This window comes from Falco punctatus, assembly GCF_963210335.1.
Source record: "Falco punctatus genome assembly, chromosome: 7".
In the NCBI taxonomy this organism is placed as follows: Eukaryota; Metazoa; Chordata; class Aves; order Falconiformes; family Falconidae; genus Falco; species Falco punctatus.
In genome coordinates this window covers 30,638,700-30,660,886 of record NC_137587.1, presented here as the reverse complement: position 1 = coordinate 30,660,886, position 22,187 = coordinate 30,638,700, and the positions used below count along the sequence as shown (strand labels likewise).

At 41.3% G+C, this 22,187-nt stretch overlaps 1 protein-coding gene across 2 annotated transcripts in view; it reads left to right on the top strand.

The window, feature by feature from the left end:
* CCDC88C (coiled-coil domain containing 88C) overlaps nt 1-22,187 on the top strand; it is a 101,989-nt gene that overhangs the window by 20,967 nt on the left and 58,835 nt on the right. For both annotated transcript variants that reach the window (XM_080396687.1, XM_080396688.1), the window contains exon 4: nt 19,581-19,650. In XM_080396687.1, the coding sequence (XP_080252813.1) occupies nt 19,581-19,650 (70 nt within the window). The remainder of the gene's footprint in view (nt 1-19,580; nt 19,651-22,187) is intronic.

Sequence of the window (22,187 nt, the reverse complement as noted above, 5' to 3'; positions counted from 1 at the left end):
CTGTAGTATACACTGGAGTCTTGGCTGCTTCCACCAACCATATTTAATATACAAAGGAGGTGGCGAGCAGATGCATTCAGCACATTTCTTTTAAGTAAGGTTTTTTTTTTATGGCAGTCTTTAATGTACCTCTGCAGCACCACAAAACCAGAAGCTATAGCTTACTGGTTGTGTGTGTGATGTTTGCATAGGTGAATCTGAGATTCTAAAGCAGCTGTTTGAGCAGTGTGCCAAAGGCGGTTATCAGGTTAGCCCTAGATTTAAGTCATTGTAGTGGTTTTTTCTTTTCTTTTTTTTTTTTGTTTGTTTTGTAGTATATAGTGTTGCAGTTCTCTGTCTGTGTTTGTGTAACTGATAGAGTGGTGCTGCCAAAAGATAGATCTGTGTCAGCAGAGAAAAGGCTTGGAAAATACTTAATCCTTGTGTTTTTCATCCCAAAACAAAGCCATACTTCAACCCAGCCCTGTATCGAAGCTTTGTATCAAAACTTTGCATCAAAGACTACTTCTTTTGAACTGTAAGTTTCATTGTGTTTGGTTGTGTTTTTTTTTTCTCATTTTGGGGTTTTTTGGTTGGTTCATGGGGGCTTTTTCGGTTTGGTGTTTTTTTGGTTTTGTTTTTTGTTTGTTTAAGCAAGAGTGGTTTTGGTTTTTGTGTGTGTGATTAAACAAGAGCAAATGCACTGTGCAGGTATATGCTGTGACCTTACAGCTGCTTCCCTGTATCTTTCCTGTCTGCTGGTGCTAGTGATGGGGGAGTGGTTGACTACCTACCACAGTATTCTTCTGCTGGGGGGATGTACAACCATTGTTTTTTCTTTGCTGGGATGGTAAGGAATGGTTCCTGCCTCATACTGCACCAACAAATTGTGAAAGGGACAAGTGCGCAAGTCTGGAGATACCTGGAACTCCTTTCTCACTGTGGAGATGTGTTGTACTGTCAAGTTACTCATGAAAGTTATAAAGAAGCACGCTTGAGTCCAAGGGAGGAGAACTGAAACTGCAAAAAAATACTGCTAAGTATTTCATAATGGTCAGTTCAGATGTAAGATGTTCCGGAGGCGGTTACTGCAACAGTTTTTTTAATATTGCAAACATCAGTTTGATTCTACAGTAACAAAAATTAGACATGAATAAATAGCGTGGATTTTTTTAACTTTTTCATGTGCTATGGTAACTTTAACTGTTGTCTTACTCTACTTTTTTTTTTTTTTAAAGTCCTTCTTCCCCCTTCCTATCTTCCCAGACATCAGGTGAAATGTTTAACTTGGCCTGAAATGTTCTGTTTTGGGCACTCATAAGAAAAGCAGTAGGAAAGAGCTAGTTTTACAAAACAGGAAAAAGTGACGTTAAAAGCACATCTGAGTGCCTTTATATGAAATAGGTTAAGAATATGAAATAAAATAAATGGAGTGGTTGTCAGAGGAAAACACTGTGAATGCTCTGACCCCAGAATACTTGCACTCTGATAGATTTACTTGGGAGAAAGGGAGAATCTGAGATGTGATCTCATTTGCTGGGTTCATGGCAGTTAATGCACCAGCAACTTTGATATTTCTGCTTTATTGCCAGGTAGACTTCTTGATGTTGATGGTGACTTTGACTTACCTAAAGTATGAATCCATATGAACTGGAAAAGACAGCTTCCCAAATTTCCAAAACTTGCAGCACAAGCCTTCTATCATGGGTGCTAGGTTCTAAGAATTGGTTCTCTCCATCTGTTGGATATGTTATGACTGGTGGGCATAAATGTTCCCGAGTCAGTTCATGCTGTGTAGGGCAAGACAACAGAGAAACCGCCTTCAGGAGCAGTGATGGTGTCCCCCTCCTCAGATACATATTCAATCGGGGTTTAATGTTCCCTTGTGAATGCTTACACCCATACTGCCTCTGGAGACAAGAGCTTTATGGAGGCTGTTTGCTATTTTTGCTGGCCGTCTTGCTGTTTTGCAATACAAAAGGAAGTTCCCATTGAATAGACTTTTCTCTTGCACTTAATGGCTTGAATTTCTACAGTTAATAGCTTCAGTCACTGGGGATGGCCTATTTTTTCCCTCAGGTGTGGCACTTGGGAACTGCTGCTTCAACAAGGCAGCTTCTCCCCACAGAAACTCTGAAGCTTACTATGCTAACATATCTTAATATGTACCATCAGTATCTAGCTGCCTAGCATAAGACATGTCATTTAATTGCATATACGTTTAACTCTGTATATGCAAAGAAGCATTCAAATGCCATGCTGGAATTACGGTGCAGTAGTGCTTATTGCTGGGTGCTCTGAAAAGCCTGCTAGATGGGTATTCTCAGGTTTTTCTGCTAGTCTGAAATTAGCAAAGGTTTTGAAAGGTTTTTGTGTACCCTGTGATGCAAGTATCAAAGCTTCAGGGAAGTTGTGTGTTCATAAAAAGGCAGAATTCACTGAGATCCACTTGCTGCACTTAGTGTTGTGAGGATGGGCAAAGAGGGAGGTGTTTGTGTCGGTTTAAGCACTCTGTTTAATCGTCATCTGCTCCATGTGTTACGGACAGTTTTGAGCTCTGAATCTTCCGGCACACACTGCTGCTGTATCAAAGAAAAATGAATGGAGTGAATGTGTTGCCTGGCACTTGGGAAGCCATCAAAGTTTGTATTTAACAGAATAACCAGGCTGACTAACGTAATACAGTATTAAATATGCAGCAGCCTAAAATAATTTATGTTTGCAGGAGCAAGCTTTTTTTAAAGCATATCATCTAAACAATTATTGAACAGGAAAACAACATTTTTTAAAAAACCCTGTCTTTCTAAGGAACCAACTAGGAGAGGGTAGAGTTTAGCTATACTTCTCACCTTTTTTTAATGACAAGTCATTAATTTTCCTTTGATACCCAGAGCAAGTTTGCTCCAGTTCCCAAGACATATGCTGTACGCCCTCGAGGGGAAAGGCAGTTAAGAATTACAAGGAGTATTGTGCTGCGGCTTCGTAGAAATAAGTAACCTGCTGAAGTAATAACCTTCTATGTGCTCCTAAGTCTCTCTGTATGAATCAGGGCTTTAAAGTGTTGACTGATATATGAGGAATATGTCATCTTTGAGATTAAGACAGCTGTGCTTGAGAGAGGAGGAGTACATTTATTGTCAAGTTCTGTAACTGACCTTCATGCAAGAAGATTCAGACTTGAGTAACCACTTAAACTGTTGCCACAATTCTTGAGATAATATGGCTCTTCTGCTGAGCCAGATCAGGATACAGGTTTAGCTGAACGTACTTCATTACACTGTAGCTCTAGCAGTGCAAAGGCTCAGTTCCTGACTGTATTAACTGCCTGAAACTTCTTTCTGAGCCGCCTTCTGTTGCAGAAATAGTCAATTTACACTAGTCTTGCTTTGGAAATATGTTAGATAACTGTTCTCTATAATGATTTCTGTAGCTTTCTTTCATTTGGGTGGGTAACCCTGCTGAAATGGTTCTTATGATGTGTCAATGCCCTGTGGTATTATACAGGAGCACCTCCTGCTATGAAGTAGTGTCTCATTCTTGACCACTGGATTTCATGCAGACTGGCTTGGGAAGAGCTTGGGAATGCAGTAATAAGCTTTGAAGTAGTGCTGTGGATCTGTGTTTCATGCCTGTCTGGATCCAGGAATTCAAACACAGTCTTTAGCATTAACCACTGGACTGCCCTCTTCCTCAGTTAATTGTATACATGTGAAGAAGAGCACGTTTGATTAGGCAGATGCATTGAAAACACACATCAAAGTATATGTTTTAACATTTAATTAAAAATTTACCTAGTGAAAAAAGCGTTAATTAAAGAATCTGTGCGTATTAAGAGTTCAGAACTTAAAGTTCATGTTGTTTGGCTGCTAAATCTTTAAAAATAATTCCATGAGGTGTCCAAAAAAAAAAGTAAAGAGTTTACACATCTAGCTCTATATAACTGACGTGAATTGTTATATATGTAATGGGGAGTTGTATGTTGCAAAGCAGTAGAAAGCACTTTGCATTGTGTGCATTCATAAGGAGGTGCTCATTAAAAATGCAGTTTTAGTCATCACCTGTTATTTGTTTAATATGACAGGTCCTTTACTGCAGTGTTGTATTATTTCTGTCATCAGTCTTTTCCAAAGTGCGTTATTCATCACTTTGAACCATATGGGCAGGAATATATTCTGAACATCTGATTTCTGTACCGGCCATTCCCTGAGGAAGGACTCTAATGTCCATGTTTATGACCAACCAGCAAAGCCTTTCCTGTCATCTTTTCATGAAGATTTCTTACCTTCTGTATACCAAAGATGCAATTAGGAGATTCACAGCTGTGACACTACAGCAAGGGGGCTGTACTTGATAAGGCAGTAAAGGCCTCTTTGCTCAAATTCTTAAGTAAAAGAGCAACTATTCTGGGAACAGGGGAGAGCTTTCTGCAGATCCTGTGTCCTCCACAAACCCTGTTTTTTCTTCCCATGGCTTGCACCTGACGGTAGGCATGTGCTGAGGTGTGTGTGGAATGAGATGTACGCTGACCTGGCTGCTGCCTGGTGTGGTAACCCTTGCTCTTCCCTTGCTGGGGGAGAATACCCAAGGGTCTCCCCTGTCAGAATTTCACAGAAACTTGTGAAAGTTTGATTCCTCTGGCCCCCTCTCATAAAAAAACAGGACGAAAAATGCTTGTTGAGTTGCTTTCATTCCCCTTCCTTGACTGCTCCGAATCTTCTCCCAATGTACAAGTGTAACTGGGAATAAAGGGCCCAATTAAATGTGCCATAGTACTGCATTTCAGCACTCTGGCTTTTTTGTGTGTATGTATCTCCTCTGCTTTGTACAGAGTACAGGTACAATGTTTGTGTCTCCCATTTCTCTTTCATGATAGTAGCACATCCAGTAACACTTGCACAAGTTGTACACACTGAGTGGAGTATGCATATAGTGTATATTTACTACCATATATTTTTTCTTTAATGGGGGGCAAGGGAATGAATAGGTGGCAAAGTGTCCTTTTCTTTCAGTATGGTGTGGAATCTTTTATTTAACACGACCAGTGGACAGGTTTCATTCTCATTCTTCTGCCCTATGCACATATCAAAAACCTGCCATACAACCTGGTGTAATCAGCAGTCTGCTCACAGGAGGGCCTGAGTTTGAAACAGCAGGAGTTTTGCAGCTTGGAGCTGAATGGTGTTGGCAGAGCCGTTTGAAGAAGTTTGTTTAGTTCCTGCCCCATTGTGCTGAGCTGATTTCAAAGGGACTGTTGCCTCTACCTCATGAGAATGACTTGCAGTCAAAATTCACAAGCAGTATTCGCAAGTGTATCTACTGATCTGAAATGCAGCAAATGCTCTTTTTATTTTCAGTTTTAGTTGTGCCTGTTTCTGTGTTGCTGCTAAGAAAGTGGTATCAGTGGCTGCAGATTAGCTTCGGGGAAATTGTTTTTTACTACTGTACATTAATGTTCAGTAGTAAATTCTGGAAACCTAGCTGATCTGCTTATTTATGCTGTCAAGAGAAATTGCTTAGCTGAAGTTTCAAAGTTAAATGCCTGATTTTAGCACCCTATATTACCATGTGTATTAATGTTGTGGAGATACAAGTATTGGTTTATGCTGAGATTTAGAGGAACGGTGAATTTGGGTAGTGTTACTGAGGTGCCAGATAATCTAGAGTCTTGCATTAAGGTACTGTATTGTAACTGCTGGATTTCCTTTGATTATTTCCTCCGGATAGCAAGCATCTGTTTCTTCCTTTAAAATTAGCGGAAGCTTCGTCTTTTCTGAGGACTGAGAAGTAATAACATTAGTTTAAATGCCAAGCTTCAAAATGCAAGCTATTACTGCAGGTTGGAAGAGCACAAATTCTTTTTTTGCAGGATTTCTTTTGGCGAGTAACTGCTAATTCCCATAGAGCTCCAGTTTCTTATCGGCCATTCATCACTCAACCAATTCATGATGCTTGCAGCAAAAAACAGGTTTGTCAAAGTAACTCAATGCCTCCCCCAAAGTATGTTTAAACAATTATGCAGAGCCATTTTAGTAAGTTATGTGAAAAGCTGTGTGTAAACCAGAACAAGAGAGTCTTTACTCCAGCACTTAAAGCCATCAGCATTTCAGAGTTTGCAGTGGACCTAGCATTGTTCCTTTCCTTGTCGTACAGCTGAATCTCCTTGCTAAGGTTTTGTGCTTTACTGAGGTGAAGGGTGTAAACAGTCCGTCTGCTGATAAAATGTTGTTTGTGCTACCTTTCTCTGATCATAGGTCCCCTTAAAATTTCTTCTGAGGCTGCTTTGAGGAGTCAGACTTCTTCCAGACCAGCAAGGAGGTTTAGCATGGTTTGGAGGCTGCTAAGCTTAGATCTGCTGCTCCGTAGTTGCAACAATATAACCTTTTTTTGTAACCTGTATCTTCAAAAATTCTAATAATCTTTATTTTCACAGAACAAAGCAATGCTAATGTGCAAGATGTAGACTGGAGGAGGTGGTGCTGCTCTCTGCAGCCTGAGGTTTGAATCGGTCTTGCCCAGCAATCTTTCTGGGGATTTACCCCCTCCTCTGCTTTCATCTAGCTGAGAGGCCAGTCCAACACGGTTGCACTGCTGTTGTTTTGTGATCTGGTTGATAGGGCGCGTAAGTCATTTGATAAGCCATATTAAGTTTCCCTCGACTATGTTGCTTAAATAGTGAACCTGAGCTCTGCTGCTTTAGGTAACGGATAGAATCTACGTCAGAGGCAGCTTGGAAATTGCCTCAAAACATACATGCCTACCACCTTCACGTGCCATTAAAAGATACTGAATGTTAAGAAGTAGAATTGAAACATGACACTAATACTAGAAAAGGTTTTTGGTAGTCTGCATAGTTCTGCCTTTTCTGCCTGTAGCCAGAGCAGCCCCATGTATTTGGGGGGCTCTTGCTGGTTTTGAAACTTGTGACCATTTTTAAGTTGTTGTGGGTTTGTTTTTTTGGTAAATACAAGGTCTTGAAAGTTGCTTTTTGTTTCAGTTATAGGTGAGGCTTTTGTATGAGCACATGGTAGATGAGACTTTCATACAAATGCTAAACATCATGGCTTAAAAGGAAATTGTATTTTGTTTACATAGAAAATCCAGCGGTCAGAAGCCTTAAAACTGGCATAGCAGGAGTATTAGAAGTTAATCTTTCCTGAATGTTAATAATAGTGATAACAGCTTACCTCTATTTCTGTCACAGATGGCATAAAGAATCTTCTGGGATGAAACTGCACCCTTCACATTTTTTCTTATGATATGGGTATTCCCAGGATGTTGTGTGCAGTGAGTACCAGCAAGTACTGATGAAGAAAAGTATTTAAACGGGGAGAGAAAGTTTTCTTTAAAAACACACAAATTATTTAACCAGGTTTTCTCTATCAGAAGCTTGCCATTGCTGCTTAACTCTGCCTAAGCTGTCTGCTAGGGCTGTAGTTAGAGGACTCTTGAACTGAGCTCTGTGGTATGAGGGTGGTGGGGAAGCAAGGAGAGTAAAGCTCTGCTGATTTAATTAATGTTAACAGTTTTGAGTTATCTGCAAGATTCACAGTAGATTACACAGATTGTATTAAGCAGGGTTAATAAGTCCTTTCAGATACTTAAAGGAGCACTGTTCAGAACTGGCAAGACTGAAAATTCTTCTTCAGAGAGTGTTTGCTCCTGCAAGTATGTGTATGTGTGTGAATGCATAGTCTGGACTGACGCTGATAAATAAATTTGCCCAACAACTACCACACAGGGACATTGGCTATTTCCTGTTCTGTGTATAGGTGAAATGTGGCAGCTGTTGGAAGTGACTTTTTCCTTTCTTGCAGCTTTTTTTTTTTTGCCATAACTCTCTTCTTGCCTAGGAAGTATTTCCCCTGCTGTACAGTTGCAACAGCAAAGGGATCTTTGTTTTCCTGTGATTGTGGACTCATTGTGGTTTGGTGGGTTTTCACTGTTAATTATTTTCTCTTGTACATGCGAAATAGAACATGGATGGGGACTGGGTTTTGTAAGTGTGTAGAGGATGAATCAGTCATAAGGGAGAGTTTAATAATTGCAGTTTTAAAATCTTAATGTACCACAGCACCTTGTGTTGTGATTTTCCGTACTTGTTCAATATGTTTGAGTGTTCACTTTTCCCCTTTTTTTTTTTTTTTTTTTTTTTTTTTTTGTTTAAGGAAATGTTGGGGCACTTCATTTTTTTGTGTAATTTCTCAGATTCAAAATAGCTTGAATAACTGAATTTTCTTGACCCTTGAAAGACTAACCTTGGTGTCATGCTTGTTCTTTACTATTTTTGCAGACTTTCATGTTTAAGAAGCCATCTTGTTGCTTTGTGGTGTGGCGTGAAAATCTAATGTTCTTGCTGCTGAGCCATGGGTTTCTAAATACTTGAAGATGGGGCAGTCTTATGTATGGCAAATCTAATGGCATTTCCAGAAGGATTTTGCTTGTCCCAGGTTTGGGCAGTGTAGTAATTCCAGAGTAAAAGCAGGGAGGAGTAGCAGAAACATGTATATACGCACACATAACTGTGTGTGTATATGTGCATATAGATACATATGTGTATATCCATTTTTTTCTAGAGCATAGTATTTCTGTTCCTATGTGATGCCAAAAAGGCAGGGGCAGCAAGTGAACTTGGCTGAGATGGGGATGGCACAGATTGGGACCTGAGCCCCGGTGCCCTGGGACTGAGGATGTACTGGGGCTGTCCCAGGTACCCTCTTGGACTCTTGTCTTGAGTGAGTGCTGAGGACTAAGCGTGGTGAAGCACCACCCCGTTTGGTTATAGTAGCTCCAGGCTGGCCGTTCATAAAGTGATCAGATACCAGGGAAAGGTCGTCTTGGGTGGAACCAAGGAGGAGGCTCCTTTGTCAACTGCTCAGTGGCAGCAAATTGGGAAAACCAGGGAGGCTGTTCTGGCAGCCTGACCTGGTAAGTGCCTGCTCTGCTGAGGTGCAAATTATTGGCAGTAAACTCTGAATAGCCAAGTGTTAACTGCAAATGTCTGTGTCTCCTCCCTGTAGGTAACTGTTCCCCCCTCCAAGGGGGACCCAGTAACTGCAGATAGATAGATAGTTTGCTTTTGAAAACAAATGAGTGTAGGAAATCCAGAAAGGGAACAATGAGAGGCCTAGAGGCTATTTTGAGGGCATGACCCCCGTTTCCTCTTGCTGCCCTTTCCCACTTTATTCGCCATTAGTTTTTGCCATTGTTAATTTCTGTGAGATGTTGTCCTACACCCCCCACCTCACCCCCAACTACAGCACAGTGCTAAAGGTAAAACTGGTGATTGACACTGTAAATGCTGGGACTGTTTTCTTTCACAAGGGTGCTTAGGTTACTTTGGGGAAGCCACATGAAATTTACTTCCTTCGGCTTCTCCACATGCACACTGCAGGAAGCATTGATGGTCTTTGAAATCCCTTGGGTGTTACCTGCCTGGGGCAATCTGCTTGCTACAGAGAGAAACACCACTGTACATTTGTGTGTGGAAGAACCATCCCATCTGACTTGAAGCTTCTTCCTCTACCCACCTTAAGAAAAAGTTTGCAGACTGTTACTACAGTGGCAAATCTCCTGGGTAGGGAGGCACTGTCTGGGTGTTCCTTGAATGTGTTGGTATTGGATACATTAGATTATATTGATAATGATGTTGCATATAAATTCTGCTTCAGAATAATTGGAAAACTCATAACATTTATCATGCAATGATACCCCTTAAAGTTTCCTAGGAGTGTTTAACAGGGGTGTGCCTGAACTGAGGACTCTCTCTGCATTACTGGTACTTGAGGTCTCAGCTGGTTGGTAACAGGGGTTTGTCTGCAAGAGAGCTCTGTGATGAGGTCAGGTTGTTGCAGGAGATGAATGAGAAAGCAGCTAATGTAATCAGATGGGTAGCATGTATGAGCTCCTTTGTTTTTATTTTAACCTACAGATACTGTCAATACCACCTTTCCCTCCCTATACTTCCCCAGCCACCTCATTTGTCCCATAGCATCTTACTGTCTGGTCAGGCATCCTTGCAGGGTAGAATAGCTTGTTCTTCTACTCTGTCTTCCCTTCAGACCAGCTGAAAGCTTTCCTGGTAAATCCAGCATGGATTTTTGCACGGTTGTCTGCAAATGCTGCAAGACCTTTTTCTTGCCCATGCTGCTGTCCTCTGTTGAAGTTAGATAATAAACTGATGACGTAGTGACTGCACGCTTAGTGAAATGTTAATTTCTTGTTCGATACTAGGTGGCCCATAAGCTGCCCAAGCATGAGAAAGTTTGTTTGTTGAAAACTTATGGTTAAAAATATTTAAATAAGATTCTGGAAATTAAATCAGTTTAAACTTAATTGATTTTTAATTTTTTTTTCTTCACATATATGTACATGGTAGAGGGTTGGGTGAGAGAGCAGGACCAAGCGCTAACAGACCAGTTGCTCAGTTCTCTGGTATTCCTTAAGCACTGTCACAACCCTTTTCTTCACTGGGAGGAAAAAATTGTCTTGGGATTACCATTTTTTCTTGAGTTTCAGGCAGAGATTTTTCATGCGTTTCAAAGTGAGTTAACCAATACTTAAGTGTTTTATCCTGTAAAATCTCTGTTGGTCATCACTGCCTCAATGCTGTTCATGTGTATGCTGTTCCTCAGTTTCTAGGTGGTGTTTTGTGCATTCTCCAGTACCATCCATAAAAGTTTCTCAAACGTAACATGAATTAAACTTGTTTATTCAGGGAGTGTGATCCTGGAAAAACTGAGCATGTTTGTGCTTGTTTCTCAGCATTTAGCTACTCCATATTGGAGCAGCTCTGAGGATGTTTGGATGTAGTGAAGGCGAGGCATGGCACCTTTTCCTAACAATGAGGAATACTTTTCTCTGATCTGACCCCGCAGCAATCGAGTGGGTTACTGAGACAGTACGACGATACCCAGTGTTAGTAAGGATGGCAGGGTAAAGCGGCTTGTTGGTTTTGGGGACTGAGGGGTAGACTGAAAATTACTAGCAAGTTCTGCTTCGAACAGGATGTAAGAGTATTAGCTTAGTAACAACCAACCTGGATGTTTGTTTTGCTTAATATTACCCTTAGTCACTGATGAAAATTGACTCATACACTCACATTGAGCTCGGTTGCATCTGTTATGCCTTCTGTTTGCTACTAAAATATTGTTCATAACAAGGAATTCATTAGAAATCCTGAAAGTATTCCATTCTCTTGTGTCCCCTCCCTGCTTCATTAATTTCTTTCTAGTTTCACAGATTTGTTTTCTTATTTAAACAATTGGCTTTGGTTTGACTTTTCAATATTTGTACTAGAGAATCTCAAAATGGTTCTTGTCACACATTCCTCTTCTCTTCTGGGATTAACAGTTTGTTTTACAGAGTTTTCCCCCAGATGCATCTTTCTTTCAAGTGACATTTACACTAGTAGATAACTTGATACTGACAAAAGTGCAAAATATGCATATATTTATACCAGAGAAGTATACTACAGAAGCAGCTTCTGCTCATTTTTCATCTTTAGGAAAGCAATATTGCTGTGATGTGTAACTAATATTCCTACATCTTCCTGTCTCTTAACTCCTTTGTTATTCCTGTACTTTTGGCTGCTCTTTTTTCAGACATTGCATTATGATTGTCACCCCAGTGGGTGGCTGCTTCTTTGGAGTTCTTGGTATTTTTTTAGAGCCTGGGACTTATATTGCAGTGTTGAAGTTACAATGCAGATCTGTAGCTCTGAACCATTAAGCCCCACGACTCGCCATATGCTTGCCTTGGGTTAATCATTTTGCACTCTTTCATGGCAGTATAGAAGCTGTATTAATGAATTAAATGTATTTTATGTGGACTAGTATCATTTGCCCATTTAGGGTGTGTATATATATATGAAACCCACAAGTCTTAGAGATACTTGTACAAAGGGAAATAGTAGAAAACACCTTATGTGTAATTTTTCTAGAAGTGCTTTTATTGTATTGGTGTTTTTCTTGATGGTGAGAGGTATTTTAATATTGAAAATTTTCTCACTTAAATTTTTTTGAACATGGGTGGGGGAGCAGTTTGTTCTTTGGAGTTCTGCATGGCTAATGTATTTTGGTCAGGCTTCAGTGTTAAAAGCTGAAATATACTTGTGCAGTTTTAGTTTGATATGAAAACTTTTGTCTTTATTATCCCAGCAAAATATGTTTAAACTGTGTATGGGAAGACTGACTTCCTTTAAAAACAGGTGACTGTGCTTGGTGCTGAGTTTTAGAGAATTCAGAAGTGCTTCAAGTCTGTTCTGATGGCCTGTGGGGTTTCTTTTTAATGTGTGTTAGGCTAAATTATTACGGCCTTTGGAGACCACCATAGATTAGCTGGATTGCATTTTAGCTGGTTATATTTGTAATGTAAAGTGACAGGCCTTTAACACAGCACATTTCATATTCCCTGTTACTGCATAAACCACCCCAGGACAAATCTAATGTGAAATAAAATAGAAGTCGCGAGTAATTTGTCTGGATACTGTTATAAACATGTGAAGTCACTTGCACATGATTTGAAGAGAGTAGTTGAGGATAAATCAATAGGCTTTTTATTTTCAGCAAACTAGGTAAATTAGTCAAAGGTGCTGCTGGCAATAAAAGCAGAGCACAGTGCTCCACAATTGGATTTTCTCCTCTGTGGGTCAAATCACTATTGCCACCAGGCACAAATAGAGCTGTATGTTGTATTAGCATAAGTGATTCATCTTGGAGTCAGTGAAACTAGGGTAGCAAATCTGCTGTTACATAGTTATTGAACACTTCATACTTTAGAAGTAAATGCACATTTTTTTTAATGTAGTTTGATTTAAAAAAAAAAGTATTTCCTCTGAAACAGAGGTGTGTGGGGGTGAAGTTTCTCTGTTATTTATTCTACTGGGCTAGAAGTAAAACTGTGTCCTAAAATACTTTGACATATATAAAAATACCTTTATTTAAATATACATAGAATTTTTGTTACACCTTGTAAACGATGTGCACTGTAAACAATTTGAATTGATCTTAAATCAAATACTTTTATCAGGACTTGCCTTGCCCTCTGATGGTCTGGAGTGATCTAGTTCTGTGCCAGCCTGGAGCAGTTCATTTAACCAGTTCATAAAGCAGCAAGAGTGTGTACAATGGATCACATTATAACCAGGGAATCTTTCATTTCCTTCCTTTGCTTGTTACTATTTTTTCATCAGCCTATTTATGCCTTACATATATATGACAAGTTCTTTGTTCCAGGTTTGTCTCACTATGTATCTTTACAGCTTGCAGTGGATGAGGCTTTGCTCTGGGCTGGGGCCTCTCCACTACTCTAATACAAATAACAAAACCTGAGCTGTAACAATGAATTAGGTGGATAGTTGTGCCAGAGTCCTTTCTAGGTGTTGGGGTTTTTTATATGATACTTTGTGCTATCCAAATTGCATATGTGTAATTTTTTTGTAACAAAACCTGATCTTATATACTGTATATTTATACATTCAGTATTTTTTTGTCATTTGGTGTATCTGCACCCCACACATGCTGAGCATGGCTAAGACTAGGTATGATTCCTTCACATCCCTTCCCACTGAGATTCCAGTCTACAGTTGTCAGAACTGATTATTTTCAGCAGATGAGGCAACAGTTATTTTAGTGGCCTTTGGGTTTCCACTTGAAGGGTCTTCAGAAGCATGCTTTGTAATTTGCTGGTTTTCAGGAAAAAAAAAATCCCTTTAAAGACAGTTAATCCTTCAGTCTGTCACTTAACGAATACAATTGTTGCAGAGATGAGCAAAGTTCTTAATCAAATTTTATCATGTATACGATGTGTTGGCAGGGAAACAGTGAGTGCTGAGTCACATGTGTAGTGTCATCAGGCATGCTTGCATGGTAAGATGTACGGGGAAAACTTCTCAATAAAAGACCTGTTTGTGTTTCGCTTCCTTGTCATTCCCCAGCAACGACTTGTTTCATCTTGTCTAATCTTTTGTGGGACCCTGTTGTACAGTTTACAGAATCTTGCTATAAATTTCCCTGACACCATTCCTCATAGCAAAATAAAAAAAAACAAAAACATAACCTCCTTGTTGTAGGCTGCAGAATAACTTGTTTTCATTATTATATTGAAAACAAACTGGAAGCTTTGAAACCGCGTATTTAAAAAACAACTTTTGTGACTCAATTAGTTTAAAATGTTTTGATATTAGAACTTGTCCATCAGTGAGTGTTCACTCTTCTTTAAAATTCTGATTCCAGAAAAGCTTGAGTTCAGTTGTCCCTTGGACTTGGAGTACAGCTTGCCTGAGAAACACAGCTCCCAGCCTGTCTTTGTGGTAGCATCCAAAAGTACCTTAAGATGTGTAGAGGCAAAGCTGCCACCTCATGCTGGTGCTGGGAGGCTCTGAGCTGGTGCAGATGGCTGCTGACTCCTGCTGAGACCTTATCTAAGTGTAATGTGTCCTCCTCCAGTTGTTTCCTACTCCAAGGATGTTAGCGAGATCATATCCATACTGAGGTTATCGGAGAAAGATGTTGGCTTTGCTGAACAGGTAGGACTCTGCTGAACTTTCCTGCTTCATTGGCCTGAGTTCCAGCTGAAATGTAAGCCAGATTCCCTGGCTAGGGTAGTGTTTGCTCTTGCTGGTATAAATAAAGCTGGTGATGGTTTTTCCTCATGGGCATTTTAAGTAGGAGAGCACCATTTGGCTTCCAGTCAGCTGGGCAATTAACATTTTAAAGCCAAGCAATATACTTAAATGGAATTGCTTGGCTTGAGCATTGAATTACAATGGCCGGTAGACTGCCGCTGTTCTTACATAATTTATTTAGCACTTGCTTCTTGTTTAGGATTCAGGCAGAGGTTAATTTGATTCTGCATGAGAAGCTAGTAGTTACCGTACATTAATGCTGTGCTGTACTGCAGTGCAGGGGAAAGTTTTTATGTAGTTTGTGTTTGTCTGGTCTCTCAGCCATGGAAAGGACAATTTTACCTACTCCTTTCCTAGCAATGCATTGTTTGCAAGAGCTGTTGGCTTGCTTACATTGGCACTTAAAAAATGCAGCCAAGAATAATACCTTAAGACCATTTTATTCCATGCTGTTGCACATGTATTTTTAAGAAGTAAATGTGTATTGAAGTGTAGTATGGACCAAGAAGACTTTGTTCCTACAAAATTACAAGGGGCCCACTTACCCTGTTACAGGTAAATAGAACGTTAATATATGACCATGGTGACTTGAGTGTGGGAGCTGCTGCTGCATCTTTTCTGATGATCTGAGGCAGAGAGCAAACATCCGGGGTGTGTGATCTTGGAAGGATAAAAAGAGTAGGTTAAATGTGCCTCAGCATTCCAGAAGCAGGTTAGGAAATTTAGATGGAACAATTATGTTTGTTCATGCTCTTAATACGCCTAAGCACTTAACTCACTGCTTAGAATTTTATCCTGGGTCTTGTACTTGTCTTGGTGAGGGTCTTTTTGTGTGGTGTGTTTTGGTTTGGTTTTTTTTTTTCTTGAAGCCGTCGACTGCTAGAATCAATGTGGGGGAATTTTCAGCTCTATTTTTTTTAAGCTCCTTTCTTAGCAAAGTAATTGCAAACAGCTTGTAAATGTGAAGTAAGTGTGCAGCCGGGGCTTAGATGCCAGAAGGCTGCTAATGAGAGCACAGTATTTATTTATTTATGTTTAATCTCGTGATTTCTAGGTAACTTAGTAATGTTTTTGAATCCTTGGGGTACCAGTCCTAGAGTGCCTAGCTGCTTTCAGCAAAATTTACCTCTGACTTAAGCAGTATCCTTCTTGTTGCTCAGATCAGCTGATTGTCTCAGCCTGCTTCATGCTTTGGGTAAGGACTGATCAAAGACAAGATCAAGGACTGAACACCCAGTTTGACCGTCACTTAAAGCCCTCTCAATCTGTACAGGGTCATGTAACTCTGCATGCAGAAACCTTTTTTGGGCTTTTTTGACTCAGTTTGGGGGTCTGGCTCAAGTAGTGTAAGACTTGACTGTTGATCTTTATATTTTACAATGGTGTTGGGTGTTGACCTGCCAGCTAGAAGCATCATCCCTTCTTTCAATCATCGCTGCTGTAAAAAGAGCTGAGGTTTTGGACAAATCTCTTCAAGCTTAAAATATCATGGCCTTTGGCAGAGGGGCATTTCAGGCACCTACAGATGCCTGATGGGGATTTATTCTGAATTGGATTCCTTAAATAACACTTCCGATACCAACATTATTTTTTAATGGCAGTCTCATTAGCAATGACAAAACAAAAAGGGCAAACGGTGGTCTGAGGGAAATGATTCCTGCAGTAGCTGGCCTCCAAGTTAGTTAATGGTGTAGGTGTAAAGCTGGCAGCTCAGACTCTAATTGTTCTAATAATCGGGGAAGTTGTTACCATATGTTGTTGCTGTAGCTTTTACTGTTTTAACCAAGCTTTAGTTGTGCTGTAAAAATGATTAAAAGGTTTTTCACAGGAAGAACCGCGGTTTTTTGTGCTTGTACAGTTGCTTTCTGGAGTACTGAGGGGTTTTGTGGGCTATTTAAAGTGTTTGAAAACCCTGCTTTGCTCTCCAGCAGCTCCTGGCTGGGTGTGCTGCCCCTAGCCATGCTGGTCGCCTGTGGCAGAAGGACACATACATGCTAATTCTGCCTCTGCTGCAGGGTCTTGCAGCTGTGTTTGATTTCAAGCATAACACCATCCTTTTATATAATACAATTGCTGCCCTTGTGGGGGAATGTTGCATTTTATCTACAGTCTCTTTTGCTGGCTGGGCTTCAGCAGCTTGTCCAGGTCCAACCCACCATCCAGTGTAGCTTATCCTGGGGGACAGTTGGGTCTGTGGAGCCTTTGGTCCTCGGTGCTGGTTCACAGGCTGTAGCAACACAGCTCCCTGCCTGAAGCCCGAATTTCTCTTTGTGGGGTCTTCGGGGTGGGATGGTAAGATGGTGAGGGGACCAGAGAGGCTCAACTGAGGCATAGCATTTCACTTGTCAACCTGTGTTATTTTTGCTTCAGGTAAGGAAAGGAAAACAAATTATTGATAAGTGACAGTAGTTGAAGAATTCTGGATTTGCTGTTAGGGGAGAGGAATTTGGTTCTGTTTCCAGATGTGAGATTTTAAGCAATGGACCCAAGACATGGTCACATTATCCCAGCTAGTGAGTCAATCCCCTCCTGTCAGCTGAGCCTTAGTAACTTTGTGTTTAGTCCAAACAAAATCTGAGCTACCTTCATCAGTGTCAGTGTAAGAGCTTTCAGTTAAGGCATTTCATCTCACAGTTGTAGCTGTGTGTGGATGGTTAATTGATACATCCCTGTTAACAGAGGATAGTTTATGAAGCAGAAGTAACTTTGTTTCTTTAATTCACTTTCTGTATCGTGGAAAAGGAGGGCAATGGCATGACTTTCCTTTATAAAGTGTTGAGATCTATCAGTGAGATCCACTGCATGATAGCTAGGTATTATCATCACAAGCAGTAATCTGAAGGTGAAGGCATTTGGAACAATATAGATAATAATCTGTTTAAATAATTTCTTTTAAAAATAAATGGGTCAGAATATCAACTCTTGCAACAATTTGAATCTTTCAATCTGAATTAAGAAATTGCTCTTTGCAGACTTGGGGCTGTTTCTGCTAGTGTTTGACTATCTGGTTCTTGCCAGAAAATACTAAGTTCAAACAGTTATGAGAGCATTCAGTCATGGTTATGTTGGATGGTATACTCAATTTTACAGAAGGAGCTCATGGGAATGTTAACGGCATAAAGGTTAGCTGTAATATCTTTTGTGTCTGCCAGTTAAATAGCTAGCGATCTGATGATTACACAAAGACAACGCAAATTCCTTATGCATTCCTGCCTCAGTGCCGCTCCACACGCTGGGTGACTGGAAGCACAATTCTTTTTTCTTTTTTTTTTCCCATGGAAATTGCTGGTTAAAGCTCAATACTTTGGTATATGCAAATTCTGATTTTTGTTTAAAACCTCAGTGCCAAGCTGTGTTGTCATAGCAGATACTGCAGTCCAGCCATGTGCTGTTAAATCCAATAGGTTTTGCACCTGTTTTGGTAACAGATGCAAAGAAACAGTTTAATGTGTCTCCAGTGCTCAAACTATAAAATGCATTTGGCTAATGACTCGGTGAATGCTTGGTCCACATTAGCCAAACATACATTGCATAAAGGTCTGTAGAGCTGCCTTTCTTAACAGCACTAAAAATCCCATTAGCTGTGACGCGGAGATATTTCCATGTATGTTTTGGGTGTGGATCAGAGGAAAAAATAATGAAATGTGTTATGTCCAAAACTTTTTTTTTGTTACAATATCCACTCTTGATTACTTATGAAATACTGCAGGCTCACAGAAATATTTCCTCTTTCAATTAGGCTTAATTTTCCTCCTGTGGTAACTTTGAAAGCGAAGAAATAACAATGGGATAACTCAGAGGGGAAGTGTTTGGGTGAATGGGTGATTGTTTCAGGAAATGTGTTTCTGTGCTCTGCTGCAGTACTTTTCCCCCTGGCTCTGAATGCTCTGCAAGTATCAATGCGTGTGCCCTCCCAGTGGCCTAGAGGTAGGTTGGGAAGTTGAAACAAGCAGGGAAAAGGCACTTGCCAAACATTTGGTGGAGTTGTGTGTGCGAACCTTTGTTTTCTGAATCCCAGCACAGTGTGTTAATCACACAACCATTTTCTTCCCACGCTTTTTATGTGAAATAAATACTTGCCTGAGAAATGTTTTATTCGGATCATCACAAGTGGATGCTGGTAACTGCAAGTTGAAGCTAACAACTCCACTCCCGTGCTTTGTATTTTACTGCTGGCTGATTGTATTACGATGCAGAGTCCCCATCATAATACATTTATTTGTCTACCATCAAGGATTTTGCCTGCACCAGGGCTTGTAGCCTTTCCTTTAAGGCCATTCTGTCATTTTGTAGTAGCTTCAGGCAGCTGACATTCAGATGTTGAATCTGACCAGCGTACCTCCTTTCTCTCACCTTCCCCAAAATAAAATGACCTTTAAGTGAGGTTCATGACATACTTAAATCTGTTTTAGTCCCCATTAAAAACAACACAAACAAATCTAGAATTTTAAATCCAGTTTCTCTGAGCAGTGCCAGATGCCTGTTCAATAGCTTTCTCCCACACCCATTTCCCCAGCCCATCATTAAAATCTCAGACCCATGAAATAATTTGACCAATTATTTGAATTACTCAAACTTAACAGAATGGCTTAGGTACCTTTGAACCAGCTGCATTTATATGCCCTGAAATGTGACAGCAGCTGTATGTTGAACATCAAATGAATACAGGTCATGCCTGGGGTAACGGCATGACTGATTGGTGTGCCTGGCATGGCTGTGCATTTATCCTGATTAGTGCCATGGGACCTTTTAAGTTCTATATTAGCCATTGTTAAAGGACGCAATTAGGGTATGTTAGCTGTGCAACTTGATGCTGTCTTCAAATACTGATTTCTCTGTCAAGTGGGGCTTCCTCTTGTGACCTCTGACCTGCCAGTATTTTAAAAGCTTTGTAATCGATGATGTTCTGTATTCTTTGTGGTGTGATTGATTTGGATTCCTTCATACTGAGCTTTGCCTGTTCTTCTCTTTTGTTTAGGAGGTCCTTCAGCAGCTGATTGTAATGAATTTACCAAATGTTTTAATGATTGGCAAAGATCCTCTTTCTGGTGAGTAGTTTATTGGGTTCTTCACCCCCTCATCTGAAATGTTAAATAAAAATTGTATTTGTTTTCTTGTGTTAAATTAGAATAGAATCATAGAACTGTTTAGGTTTGAAAAGACCTTTAAGATCATTGAGTCCAACTGTTAACCTAGCACTGCCCAGTCCACTGCTAAACCATATCCCTAAGTGCCACATCTACACATCTATTAAACACCTCCAGGGGTCTTGACTCAGGCATTGGAACAGGCTGCCCAGGGAAATGGTTGAGAACCCATTTGGTAAAGAAAGTTTTCCTAATATCCAATCTAAACCTCCCTTGAGGCCATTTCCTCTTGTCTTACTGCTTGTTACTGAGGAGAAGAGACTGACATGCACCTTGCTACAGCCTCCTTTCAAGTAGTTGTAGAGAGTGATAAGGTCTCCCCCGAGTCTCCTTTTCTCCAGGCTAAACATCCCCAGTTCCCTCAGCTGCTCCTCATGGGACTTGTGCTCCAGACCCTTCACCAGCCTCATTGCCCTTCCCTGGACACGCTCCAGCACCTCAGGGTCTGTCTTGCAGTGAGGGGCCAAACCTGGACACAGGATTTGAGATGCAGCCTCACCAGTGCCCAGTACAGGGGGACAGTCACTGCCCTGGTCCTGCTGGCCACATTGTGTCTGATACAAGCCAGGATGCTGTTGGCCCTCTTGGCCACCTGGGCACACTGCTGGCTTGTATTCAGCTGGCTGTTGACCAGCACCCCCAGGCCCTTTCCCACCAGCAGCTCTCCAGCTGCTCTGCTCCCAGCCTGTAGCGCTGTGTGGGGCTGGTGTGACCCATGTGCAGGACCCGGCATGGAGCCCTGTGGAACCTCATACAACTGGCCTCGTCCCATGGGTCCAGCCTGTACAGATAGCTCTGCAGAGCTCTCCTGCCCTCCGGCAGATCAACACTCCCTACCAACTTGGTGTCGTCTGCAAACTGACTGAGGGTGCACTCAATTCCCTCATCCAGATCATTGATAAAGATACTAACCAGCACTGTCCCCAGTACTGAGCCCTGGAGAACACCGCTTGTGACCGGCCCCCAGCCAGGTGTAACTCCACTCACCACCACTCTTTGAGCTCAGCCGTCCAGCCAGTTTTTTACCCAGGGAAGAGTGCACCCATGCAGGCCGTGAGCAGCCAGTTTCTCCAGGGGAATGCTGTGGGAGATGGTGTCAGAGGCTTTCCTAAGGTCCAGGTAGACGATGTCCACAGCCTTTCCCCCATCCACTAAGCGGGTCACCTTGTCATAGAAGGGGATCAGGTTAGTCAAGCAGGACCTGCCTTTCATAACCCCATGCTGGCTGGGCCTGAACCCCGATTGTCCTGCACGTGCCACGTGATGGCACTCGGGCTGATCTGCTCCATAACCTTCCCCGGCACCCGGTTCAGGCTGACAGGCCTGTAGTTTCTCCGGATCCTCATTCCTGCCCTTGTTGTAGACTAGTGTCGGGTTGGCTAACCTCCTATCTGCAGGGGCTTCCCTGGTTTGCCAGGGCTGGTGATAAATGATTGACAGTGTCTTGGTGAGAGCTTCTGCCAGCTTCCTCAGCACCCGGGGTGGATCCCATCTGGCCCCATAGACTTGTGTGTGTCTTAAGTGGTGTAACAGGTCACTGACCATCTCCCCTTGGGTTATGGTGGCTTCATTCTGTTCCCTGTCCCCGTCTTCCACCTCAAGGGGCTGGGTACCCTTAGAACTGGTCTTATTATTAAAGACAGAGGCAAAGAAAGCATCAAGTACCTCAGCTTTTTCCTCATCCTTTGTCACTGTGTTTCCTCCTGCATCCAGTAGTGGATGGAGATTCTCTTTAGCCCTCCTTTTGTTGCTAATGTGTTTATACAAATACTTTTTTACTGTCTTTTATGGCAATAACCAGATTAACTTCTGTTTGCCTTTGCCCCTTCTGATTGTCTGCCTGCATATCCTTTTAACGTCCTTGTGGTCCTCCAGAGTTGCCTGCACCTTCTTCCAAATGTCACAAACTCTCCTTTTTTTCCCTTGAGTTGCAGCCAGAGCTCTCTGTTCAGCCAGACCAGTCGTCCCTGCTGGCTGTCTTTTGTCACACGGGGACAGCTTGCTCCTGTGTCTTTAAGATTTCCTTCTTGAAGAATGTCCAGCCTTCCTGAGCTCCTTTACCCCTTCAGGGCTGCCTCCCAAGGAACTCTGCCAACCAGTCTCCTAACAGGCCAAATTACAAACATGTTTTTAACTATGTGTTTGTAGCCAAACTACAAATAGTACCTCTGCATCTCACAGTTCAATGTATCTAATATGTAACATCTATATTTACATACCTGTACATAGAAATATATCTGTGTGTTTGCATGTCACACACATGTCATAGTGATTTCTTAACAAAGCTAGAGCAGCAACTGTTTGCTGAAAGTCCTGTTTCTTCACTCCTTGCTGCAAGTGACCCAGGATGCAGTCTGCCATAGGTGAATCATTTGTCCTCCAGGTTTTCTGTCCTCTGTGCTTGTATGATCAGTTCAGTTGTACCAATATGTACATGC